Raw genomic sequence first — 12,591 nt, 5'->3', positions numbered from 1 at the left:
GTTCTTCACCGACCGGAACAAATGGTCGTCATAAAGGTCTGCGCTATAACGAGGGTAAGCCAAAATTTCCCAGACGCTCTTTTCCAAATAGCTTTTAACCGAGCTTGCAGCATCATACCGAGCGCTGTCATGATGGAAAAATTATTGCCTCCTGCCAGTTGGAAATTACAGTGTTTTTTCGGCAATCACTCGCTTCAGTTTGATGAGTAATTGTCGGTGGCGTTCTTCATTAACCGTTGCACACGGTTTTAGAAGCTCATAATACAGCACGATCTACTAATTCTATCAAATACAGAGCATTACCTTGGAGTCATAGATAACTGGCTTTTGTCCTTAATTAGGCTAGCTGGCAGGCTTCGCATATAAATTTTCGCTTTAGGGTTGTCGTAATGGATAAGTGTTTTCATCATTAAAGCAGTAATTCTAACATGTAACATCGTCTTTCAAGTTTTCATGGTCTCAATTCTTTGTTTTAATGTTTTGAAATAGCTTTGTGAGTGACTTCCAAAGATTCTTCAGACTTTTTTGTGTGTGGCTACAATCTTCTTCGAGCAAGGCATCCAGTTGGAACCTGAGATTTTCTTCAAATTAAAGTAATGAAGATAAACTCCAATAAAAAAAAACTTTTTCGGATACAAAGTTCAAACTTTTGTTGTTTCCACTTCACAAAAAAGAAAATAAATATGTTGCAAAAGAGGCACAAGAACAGTAACTCTCCAACTCATGTCAGGAATATTGGAATAAAGGAATAGTAATCAAGTTAAGTCATATCTTGGCAAACCGCACGAATATAGTTATAGTTACATAGTTATTGAATTTTTTAAGTAGTACTAGGAGCAAAAATTAGTAAGACTTTGTTCATAATTTTAAAATTAATAATTTATTCTTCAAAATCGATGACGTCCCCCTCAAAGTAACCCACCTTGGCCCCAATACACATGATTCAACGTTTTTACCAATTCTCGAAATAGTTGTTGATTCAGAGCGATTCAGAATTAATATCTTCAATTGACTCAAAACAGTTGCCTCGGAGCGGACGTTTGAGTGTGCTGAATAGCCACAAGTTACACTGAACTAAATCAGGCGAATATGGTGATTGCGTCTCGATATTGGTTGAAAAATTGGCGAAAACCTCATGAAGAATTAATGCGGTATGCGACGGTGCATTATCGTGGTGCAAAAACCAAGAGTTGTCGGCCCATAATACCGACCTCATTTTACGACTAGCTTCGCAAAACGACGCATAATACTCAAATAATATTTTTTGTTGACAGTTTGGCCGCTCGGCCGCTCGGATGGAATTCGGACTGCACCTCACTTCGATAATCGAACAAAAATGACAATATAATCTTAATTTTTGACCTGCTTTGTCGTGGTTTTTTCGGCTTCGGCTTACCTTTGTCACGATATTCGGCCGATTAATCGTCTGTTTCCAAGTCGTAAGCATAGATCCAAGATTTATCGCCATTAATAATACGTTTTATGATATCCTGATAGTTGAAAAGTATTGTTTTACAGACGTTAATGCGACGCTTTTTTTCGTTAAAATTATGTAAGTTTGGAACCAATCGTGTTTTCACTTTTCTAATGCCCAAATGGTCTTTCAAAATGGCTTTCCACTGATCTTTCCGATATTTCAACGATGCTAGTAAGATCTCTGACTGTTAATCGTCGATTCTCCAGCACCTATTCCTTTATTTTTTTTGACGTGTTGATGATCAGTTGATGTTGATGGCCGTCCTGGTCGTGGTTCGTCATCAACGCGTTCACGACCCGCTTTGAATAATTTGTACCAATCAAAAACACTTGCTCGCGACAAACAATTATCATAATATATTAATTTGATTTCGCACACAAAATTGAATGGAACTTCTTTCTTCAACAAACTCCCGAATGCACTTTATGTACTTCAGAAAGACAAATATCTTCTTTATTGGCGTAGACGCCATTTTCGCAGTTATAGCCGAAAATATACCCCGAGGCTGATGTTTACTTTTCATTGGTGGCATTTTTTTGGCGGGTCCCAAACCCAGCGCACAATCCTGGGCCTTCTCACTTTAACTCGCCTTCAAACTTGGTCTAAGACCGGATGTCGTGAGCTGTTTGAGCCATATATAAAAGAATCGTTTCTGGCCACTCCCAAGTGAATGGCAAACAGAAAACTTTTCTCATTTGCGTGAACTTCATGAACATGACTTCATGCTCCACGACAAGCGTATATTAAACCTTATAATTGATTTGATGTGACATTTGGCACATATAGTATAAGCCTCGGGCAGTCATACCAATCTAGAAAAAAATATTTTGACGAATGCGTTTTCGCGTGAAATTTAAATTAAAAAGTCTTACTATTTTTTGCCCACAGTGGGATATATATTAATATGTTGTATATATATATATATTTTATAAATAATTCCATATGGTTTAGTAATATGCGATTCAATGATTAATGAGCGTGAATTTTTATTAATGTTGTATTTACTTTATCAAGTATTTGAATTAATCCTTTTAGCAATGCATTGAAACTGCTTTGAGAAGTCATTGGAAAAAAATGCGAATGGAAGAATTCATTATTTCAAAACTTTTATCGATAGAGCTTGTAAACGCAACTGCAATTAGATACGAAGCCGTTAACGATAGTTTAAGCGTAGTGTGCATCAAATACAAGTAAATTTGTGTGACAATTTGCCTACATTTACTACATATTATAACATTATGTTATTGTTTCTTTGTGTGTAAATATTACTATTAATCAAACAAATTTTCTATATATAAATATTGCATTTTGCCATTTAAAATATTATTTTTTCTTTTTTCGTTTTTCTTTCTTCTTCATAAAATTAAAAAAAAAAATTATATATATATCGAATTGAATACATATTTATATATGTGGCTGCAACATATATATATGTATATATACATATAACTGTACATGTAAATGCATTAAATAACTATTATGGGTTGTGTTTTACTACTACCACCACTACCACCACTCTTACTACTACTACTACTACTATGTACCACTTCTATTACTACTACTGCATTGAATAACCAATTTTGAAAACCGAATTTATTAAAAAACAAAAACATATGTTGACCTAACGCAAACAAACCACTCCAACAATCGACAAATCTACCAAACAATAAACAACTTAATAAAAAAAAAAACAAAAAAAAAATATTTAAATAAATCCAGCGATGCTCAAACAAGTAATAATAAGAGTGGAAGTTGTCCTAATAATTGCCAAGGAAATTACTGTAGTCACCACCACCACCACCAACACAAAAACCACCATCATCACCTCAGTCACAAACTTCACAACCATAATATTAACAACGAGCATACCTCTCACCAATTTTGTCATAATCAGCTTAGTCATAGCCATATTAGTAGCAATTCTAAAAGTTGTTCTAGTCATCATCCTCACTATAAACACAATAGTACAAATGAAATCCACCAACATTACCGTACAACACACAATCACTGTCAATATCAAGCGCAAACTCCTAAAGCCCAGCAGTCTAGCTACAATGTCATTTCCTCTAGCTCTATAACTGTTACCGCACCGAACTCTAGTTCTGCATCTGCTTCCAACTCGGACCCAGCATTTGTCACTACATCACCAGCATTATGTTCGCCAATTGCCGTGAACTCCACCACCAACAATTTGCTGCACTACCCCAATCATAATCCCAAGCCACCCCCCTATACCCGATTTAGCGAACTTTTGAATAATATTGCGATGTCGTCACGGTCTTCCGCAACAATTTTTGAAGCTACACCGTTGACTTGTAATATAAATGATTACACAAAGATTTCAAATGTGACACTACACAGCCCCCTAACACCGCTCCAGATCTCCCAACCATATAGCGCCACCACGGCTACTACAACCGTCTCCATAACCAATTCCTCTGCTTCAAAAAATAATTATCAAGATCCGCATTCCAATTCTCAAAATATGAAAATTTCAAATACAAACATTAACACACACAAACCACCGCAACAAAGCCAAAGTCGCAGACATATGCATCGAACTCGTACACTGTCTCTGAATCATGTTGATCATGGTCATAATCATTACCCAAGTACAGTTGCATTACATACATTAAATAGTAATTGTGAGAATGTTAGTAGCAATCATCATCAGCATCATCGTGAACATAATCAAAGTAAAAAGCATCATCACAACTCGTGCAAAATCCCGATACACCAACATCACAACCACAACCAAAATATACCGACTAACCACCAATCCCAAGTCCCGCTAACAAATACAAATCTAATTGCCACACACACTACAAAGTCTACAACAACAACAACTGAAAATAGTAATTGTACTGATGATGTGAATGTAACTTCTTGTACTGACATAATTTCTCAACCTGAACCAACAACAACGTATCCACCAATAACTGCAACGCGCCAACAAATGATGACACAACATGTGAATAACAAACAACACCAAAAACAATGGCGACGACCGCAACGCCAACATCCACATCAACAACATGTGCCTTTAAAAACGGCAACATTGTCAACAATGGCTACAATGGCTACAACAACGGCAACAACAACCACCACATCTGTCTCATTTTCACAACAACAATCTCTACCACGTCCACCATCACGGGATCAATGCGCGGTGCGTACATCTTTAATGTCTACCCGTTGTTTGCCGACAACCACAACAACAACACCAACTACAATTACATCTAAACGTTTAATATTTAATGAAAAAAATAAAAATCGCCAAAATAAAAAAATATTCGTATTAAAAACGAATGTACCTGTCACAATGACGACAACAACAACAACAACACCAAACGCCACAATGATCTCACCAATGTCGCCAATAATAACTGTAACTGCAACACATTCCACGGCAAATACAACACCGTCGTCTCTCATTCAAAAACCACGCAACTCCGACTTCATACGAAACCCGCCCATTTCCGATTTCATTTCCACGCTTTCTAATTGTACTCCTTCCACCTGCAAATCGACGCGACCTTCCTCTTTTGTGCCCATTTTGTCCAATGATTCTACTTCTACAACAACAACGGCGATGTCTGCGATCTCGTTGGAAACGTCGTACACTGTGGACTTTGAATCTTCCGCTGCCATGACATCGGCGCCCGTTAACAAAATAATTGCATATAACGACAACAATAACAAAAACAACAATAATATTTATACACATAATGAAAACGAACCAAACGTTAATAATGAAACCTATTCGAAATGCTCAACCGATTACAATGTGTCTTGTGTTGATCATATTGGTGGCAACAGTAGCAGCAACAACAACAACAATAACGGTAGTAATAACAACTATCACCAGCAATTCAACAATATGAGTATGGGTCAGCAATCGCATTTGCGGCATATGCGCTTTAGCAATAATGGGCGTGGCATGGATAGTGGTAGTAATCATGGTGAATTTACGTTGAATGGCAACAACAGTTATCGGCGTGGCGGTGGAAACCTAAGCAACAATAATAGTGGGAATATTAACGCGATGAGCCATCGTCACAATAATGAGTATTATGGCAACAATCATCACAACTATCAACATCATCAGTATAATGAACATAGTCGGCGACACAATAACATTAACAACAACAGCAACAACAACAATAACAATAGCAATAGCAGTAATGCGTCTAACTCAGGATTATTTGATAGAAATCATAATAATAGCAATAATAACAATAACAATGTCAATGTAAATCTGCATGGGAATAGCGGCAGCGGCAACAACAGTGTGGTGAGTAGCAAGTAGTGCACGTGGTTAATATGTCATAAATTCACCTTCAAAAAACACTTTGATATACTTATTGTTTATTACATTTTTGTAGCATTTTGATGGCCCTAATAGCAACAATCATTCGCGGAGTGCTGACTTTCACGCTGACAACCGCACAGATCGCGGTAGCTTAGCCGACGTTAGTAGTGGTAATGGTCCTGGCGGTCAGTTTGGCTACACAACGGGCAGAAATAGTAATAATTATGGACGGAATGGACACCAAAATAGCGGTTCTGGTAATTACAGTTACCATCACTATCATCACTACGGCAATAATGGGCCATCAACATCAGCATTAGCAGGCGTTGGCGGCAGTGTCTCCAACCTTTTAGATGGACCAAGTGGCTCTACTGGCATTATGGGTTCCACTTCTTCACTAAGCAGTGGCGCCCATGGGCTGAAATCAGACAGTCCATCGCGTAAGAGACGGCGCATATCCGGGCGTATGCCTAGCCAGTCACCACCAGCTATATGGGAGCAACGACGTTCGCCTCGAAATCAAGTAGACAATCACTTAATTAAATACTTTTTGTTGTATTAAATTCAAATAATAAAATTTCTTTTAGGTGCAACAGGGTAGTCCTCCGATACGCCGTCCCCGTCTGCATGACACTGGGTCATCTCATCATAATCGCAGTAATCATGGCAGTAACAATAGTATTTCTGGCAATAGTATCAACAATACTAATGCCAACAACATTAGTGGAAACCATTTGCAAAACTATCACCAGCCACAACATTCAATACAACCCACACCATATTACCTCCGACAGCACATGCCACCACCACCACCCGCTCTACAACAACAACAACAACAGCAGCAGCAACAACAACCAGCACCAGTACCCTCAACGCTACACCAAACGCAATCTTTAACACAAGCACAGCCACAAATTCAACAACGTTCACCATGGGAGCACTCACTATCTGCTGCTGCAGTCCTACCTAGCGCGAATGCAGCTCCTACGGCCGTGAACGCTTACATGCAACAAACTCCACCTCCACCACAGTCGCCTGGCCATCATCATCAAACATCCTTGGTGGGCGCTCCACCGCCACCGCCACCTTTGATGCTGGACATCAATCAGGTGCCTGTCAGTCTTCCCTTGCGACATGCCGAGCCTATTTGGGCCTCAATCTGCACTTATCCAGCACCACCGCCTCAAGCTAGAATAGCACCATGTCATCTGCATGGTATTTACACACAACCGTTCACAGCTCAAGCATGCAATACACATCCCAGTGCTCAATTCACACAAGGTCCACCTGGGTTTGCTGCAACCACCGGCGCTCCAATACAAATGCCGCAACCGCAACAGGTGCAGGTTAGTGCAGCTGCTGCCGCACAGCAGCAACACACACAACAAGCTGCCGCCCTTATGGCAGCCGCTTCAGTCGCCGCAGCTAACTACCAACATGCTCAATTTACCCAACAACAACGTACTGAGGCAGCAGCAGTGGCAGCCGCTGCAGTTGCGGGTCTTTCCCTCGAACAAGCCGGCGTCCATCATTTGGAAGCACATCAAGGACATCAAGCCGCTATATCCACGCCTCCGGCACATCACAATCAATTGCAAGCCACACCAATTCATATAACCTCCATGTCAGCAGTTGCGGCCGCAGCAGCACATCACCTGCGTACGACTGCGTCAGCAGCGGTACAAATGTCTACGGCACCACAGCCGATTTTGCTCTCTGCAGAGGTTCGCAATTTCTTTAACTATATTCCTCACACCGAACTTGCTAGTACGAAGTCAAAATTGTATAAATATTTCTTTCTTTTTTTTTGGTTCGCAGAGACGTGTTTTTCCACCACATCGTCGTATTACCCGTTTCTGGCCCTCAAACCATCCGCATGGACCACACCGGCATATGCTTTCACCACAGACTTTGGGTCCACACCAAGCGACTCCTGTACAAATTCAGACAACAACTGGCATCATTAATCCAGGCTTCTTACTTAATTTCCTGTAAATTCTAACTTTTTTTCGGTTTTTTTGCCATACGTATTTATTGTTTTTTTTTTCGTGCAGTGCCATGTTCCCGCTCTCACCTTATAATCAACACGAACTAAACTCACCAGATTCCAACGAGACGGAAAACTACGAAGCTTTGTTAAGTTTGGCAGAGCGTTTGGGTGAGGCTAAGCCACGTGGCTTGGCGCGAAATGAAATCGATCAATTGCCGAGCTATAAGTATAATCCAGATACACACAGTGGTAAGTACCATAAAATACATATTAAGTATTCCTATGCAAAATTTCACATATTTGGCTCTATGCACGCGAATCGATCTGAAGTTTTTCACGCGTCCTTTCCGCCTCACGAAGCTGCTCATTTGTCTGAACCGCCGATATCGGACCACAATAACACATAGCTATCATACAAACAGCGATCAATATCAAGTTCTTATATTAAAAACCTTTTTATTTGACAAGATAGTTTCACAAAATTTGACATATGTAGATTACAGCAAAATTGCTTAAATTGTTCTGCTCGAATCAACATGAAGTTCTCGTATGGAAACGTTTTCATATCTGTAGGGTTTCATAGCACCACCGAAGTTAACGTTTTTTTATACCTTGAACAGGGTATATTAAGTTTGTCACGAAGTTTATAACATCCAGAAGGAAGCGTCGGAGACCCTATAAAGTATATATATAAATGATCAGTATGTCGAGCTGAGTCGATTTAGCCTTGTCTGTCTGTCTGTCCGTCTGTCCGTCTGTCCGTCCGTCTGTCTGTATATATACGAACTAGTCCCTCAGTTTTTAAGATATCCTTTTGAAATTTTGCAAACGTCATTTTCTCTTCAAGAAGCTGCTTATTTGTCGGATGATAACCACTATAACATATAACTGCCATATATACTGAACGATCGGAACCAAGTTCTTGTATGGAAAACTTTCACATTTGCCAATGTATCTTCACCAAATTTGGTATAGATTATTTCCTAAGACAACAATGTAATCTCCGAAGAAATTGGACAGATCGGTTAACTATAGCATATAGCTACCATACAAACTGAACGATCGGAATCAAGTTCTTGTATGGAAAACTTTCAAATTTGACAATGTATCTTCACAAAATTTGGTATAGATTATTTTCTAAGGCAACAATGTAATCTCCGAAGAAATTGTTCAGATCGGTTAACTATAGCATATAGCTACCATACAAACTGAACGATCGGAATCAAATGCTGGTATGGAAAACTTTTGCATTTGACAAGATATATTTACGAAATTTGGTATAAATTATTTTCTAAGGCACCAATGTAATCTGTGAAGGGTATATTAGCTTCGGTGCAGCCGAAGTTAACATTTTTTCTTGTTTTTCAATAATCATTGTCAGATGTTCTTCTTCTTTATTGGCGTAGACACGGCTTACGCGGTTATAGCCGAGTTTAGAACAGCGCACCAGTCGTTTCTTCTTTTCGCAATTTGGCGCTACTTGGCCTTTCCCAAGGGTAGCGGTCTTCCTCTACTTTCTCCGTCGTGTACTGCGTCGAATACTTTCAGAGCTGGAGTTTTTTCGTCCATTTGGATGGCATAACCTAGCCAGTGTAACCGCTGTCTTTTAATTCGCTGAACTTTGTCAATGTCGTCGTATATCTCATACAGCTGACCGTTCCATCGAATGCGGTATTCACCGTGGCCAATGCGCAAAAAACCATAAATCTTCCGCAGAACCTTTCTCACGAAAACTCGTAACGTCGACTCATCAGATGTTGTCATCGTCCGTGCCTCTGCACCACTTGGCAGGACGGGAATAATGACTGACTAATAAAGTTTGATTTTTGTTCGTCGAGAGAGGATTTTACTTCTCAATTGCCTACTAAGTCCGAAGTAGCACCTGTTGGCAAGAGTTATTCTGTGTTGAATTTCGAGCCTGACATTGTTGTTGCTATTAATACTGCCTCCAAGATAGACGAATGTCAGATCCACTACATTAATTTTAACGATAACGATATTTGAAAACGTTATTGGTTTGATTTTAATATTCATATATTTATTTAAAAATAAGTTTCTTTTAATATTTCTACAAAGCTGCATCAGAACCGAGTATAGGGTTAAGATTACATGTTAACGACTTTTAATGAATTATTCACAGGTGATCAAACGTCTTGCGTTGTTTGCATGTGTGACTTTGAGTTGAGGCAAGTGCTCCGTGTACTACCTTGTTCACACGAATTCCATGCAAAATGTGTGGACAAATGGCTAAGGGTGAGTAAACCGCATAAAAATATATTCAAAAATGTGGAAGCGACTTTTACACCATCTTCATCTCTAATTAACTGAAACTTGTTTACATTTTATTTAATATTTTCCTATTATCTATTGTCTAGTCAAATCGAACCTGCCCGATTTGTCGGGGTAATGCTTCCGACTACTTTGAGAATTCAGAGCAACAGCAACAGCAGCAGCAGCCGCAAACTCAACAAACACAGTCTCAAATCCAAACACAACCTTCAACGCAACAACAAACTCAACCGCCAGCAACTACAACGCAAACAGCGTCCGGGCAACAGCAGACACAAGCAACACAGGCACATTAAATGTAACGAAATAATGTGCATGGTGGGGAAAATAATAGAGTATGCAAAAGAAAAATACATATGTACCAAATATTGTAATGTAACGGTAAATGATTTTACTATAAACCTAAAATCATACAAGTCAGGCACTCTTCTAACGTCCACGTCCAATAGATGTATTTGTACTTCTTTGTGTTTCCAATGAAACCACCTTTAAGCTAGAAATTTATTACAATCTAAGTGAAAAATATAAGATAACTAAAAGTAGCGACATACACACGCCATTCAAATTGATAACTCCTAAAGGCACATACATACATACATACACATATGTTATTAATAAATTGTTATTAAGATTAACAAGTGTAAGAAAATCACACAAAAGAGCAAATTTTGAACTAAATGCAATAAGATTAGTTGGTTAATACATATTCTATATAATGGAATGCAACTAGACATTTACATACATACGTACATATATATATATATTACATATTTCTTCGGGCATTGGCTGTATTTCTAATTTTTTTTATGAATAACATTTCTCTAGTAGTTGAGTTGTGTAGTTGTACATGTCTGTCGGTGTAATAACTTTCGTAAACGATTTGTAAACATCTACTTGTGGCTAATTATATGGCAAAGAAAATAAATAAAACAAAATTCAATTTCTATGGCGAATTGTTGCTTCATTTGTGCAGAAGTTATGCTGAAGTGGTAGACTAATAAGTAATAAATTTAGCACTTTTCGCTAGAATTTACTTAATAACTTTTTTTTATGAACAACTACCTTCCCAAAAACAATAGCAAAACATTTGATGCATTAGATGTGACAAGATCAAATTTGGAGCAGCAACCTTTTTTTTTCTATTTACTCACAACTAATACATAATTTCACAGAAATGCATGTACAATTTGTGCTTGCAATGCTAGTATAGCCATTTATGTGTATATATACTACACTATTTGATAATAAAAACCAACTGTGGTTATATGTGTGTGTGTCTAAGTAATGCTGTACTGTTAGATTTAAGTTAAACAGAAACTGAGTGTAATAATTTTACATAAACAGACACACCAACCAGCTCCAGGTCCTTTAGTCGTAAATAACAAACATACATACATACATATATGCATGCCCCAATAGTAGACAGTACTATTTTTTATACGTCTATGTTTAAAAAATTAAAAAAAGTGTTAATTGCCTTCAAACTACAACGAATATGTAACGTTTTCACGTAGCTATTTAATTATAAAATATTGAGCGCTGCAGCTACTGTAATAAAATACATAGTGGTTATGCACATATATGCATTCTAAATGTATGAAAAGCACAAAAGGCGCCACATAAAACACCAATAACCAGCCGAGCGCATAGTCACATCTCTTGGAGCTTACCAACTAAAATATTTTCAGCGACCGCTAAACTTCTTCAAGTAACCGAAGCAAACCTCTAAAATTTACTTTATTAGTAATTATTCAGAACTAAACATAAATGATGTAATATTTAAAAATGTAGACAGTTTTAGCGTATATATTGTCTTCCCTTATCTTTGGAAAAGTAATTAAATTAATTGAAACCCTATAAACATACATTTGTTTACATATCTTTGTATGATTGTGTGTGTGTGAATGTCAATTTGGAAAAATTAAATGCAATAGACGTTATGCTGAAGAACCTAAAAATTAACACGTTGACCCTCGCAGTGTTTGTAACAGAGAATAATGCATTTTTTTATTTGTTTTTTAAAAGAATGTTTATAGTAAAAGCCGATATATGGTACATAAATACATATCGTCACTTAAATGCAAAACTACGTATCATTAAAAAAAATCGAAATTGAGTTTTTATTGCTTACAATTCACTTTTAAGCTTCCGCTGTCAGACATAACCAATATATAACCATTTTATAACAAAAACAGACTTTTTGTTGCAATATGAGTGGTTGCAATGATATAATTTTTCCTTAACTTGTAAACTTATGAAAATTTATGTTACGTTATTTTGCATTTTAGGTGACGATATACACATAATAAGAAATTACAACCTCCTTTTTATCAAATTCTGTAAATCATATACTCGTATCAAATGTGAACGGCTGCTATTCCATAGCAAAGAATTTTAAACAAATATTGCTTTGATTTCATAATGAATATGTTTTTACATTTTAGATTAGCAGCTTAAAATTAGCATGTTTGGCTTACCATAAATTAGCGCTTACCATGCAGATTTATGTACATATGTACAGCG

General features: G+C 37.6%; 1 protein-coding gene across 8 annotated transcripts in view; it reads left to right on the top strand.

Annotated features, from left to right (window-relative positions):
- Positions 1 to 11,021, top strand: part of LOC120766301 (putative uncharacterized protein DDB_G0282133) — a 41,479-nt gene extending 30,458 nt beyond the window's left edge. For 7 of the 8 annotated variants that reach the window (XM_040091707.1, XM_040091712.1, XM_040091710.1 and 4 more), the window contains 7 exons: positions 3,197 to 5,771; positions 5,863 to 6,312; positions 6,377 to 7,513; positions 7,608 to 7,780; positions 7,844 to 8,028; positions 9,920 to 10,032; positions 10,155 to 11,021. In XM_040091707.1, coding sequence (XP_039947641.1) covers positions 3,197 to 5,771; positions 5,863 to 6,312; positions 6,377 to 7,513; positions 7,608 to 7,780; positions 7,844 to 8,028; positions 9,920 to 10,032; positions 10,155 to 10,364 — 4,843 coding nt within the window. In that variant the 3' untranslated portion in view covers positions 10,365 to 11,021. Of the gene's footprint in view, positions 1 to 2,411; positions 2,668 to 3,196; positions 5,772 to 5,862; positions 6,313 to 6,376; positions 7,514 to 7,607; positions 7,781 to 7,843; positions 8,029 to 9,919; positions 10,033 to 10,154 lie in introns of those variants that run through there. The other variant, XM_040091714.1, reaches the window with a different exon arrangement.
- Positions 11,022 to 12,591: the final 1,570 nt, after the last annotated feature.

Source organism: Bactrocera tryoni, chromosome 1 (genome assembly GCF_016617805.1).
Source record: "Bactrocera tryoni isolate S06 chromosome 1, CSIRO_BtryS06_freeze2, whole genome shotgun sequence".
In the NCBI taxonomy this organism is placed as follows: Eukaryota; Metazoa; Arthropoda; class Insecta; order Diptera; family Tephritidae; genus Bactrocera; species Bactrocera tryoni.
The sequence above is the reverse complement of the archived record's forward strand: the minus strand, read 5'-3'. Positions and strand labels throughout refer to the sequence as shown.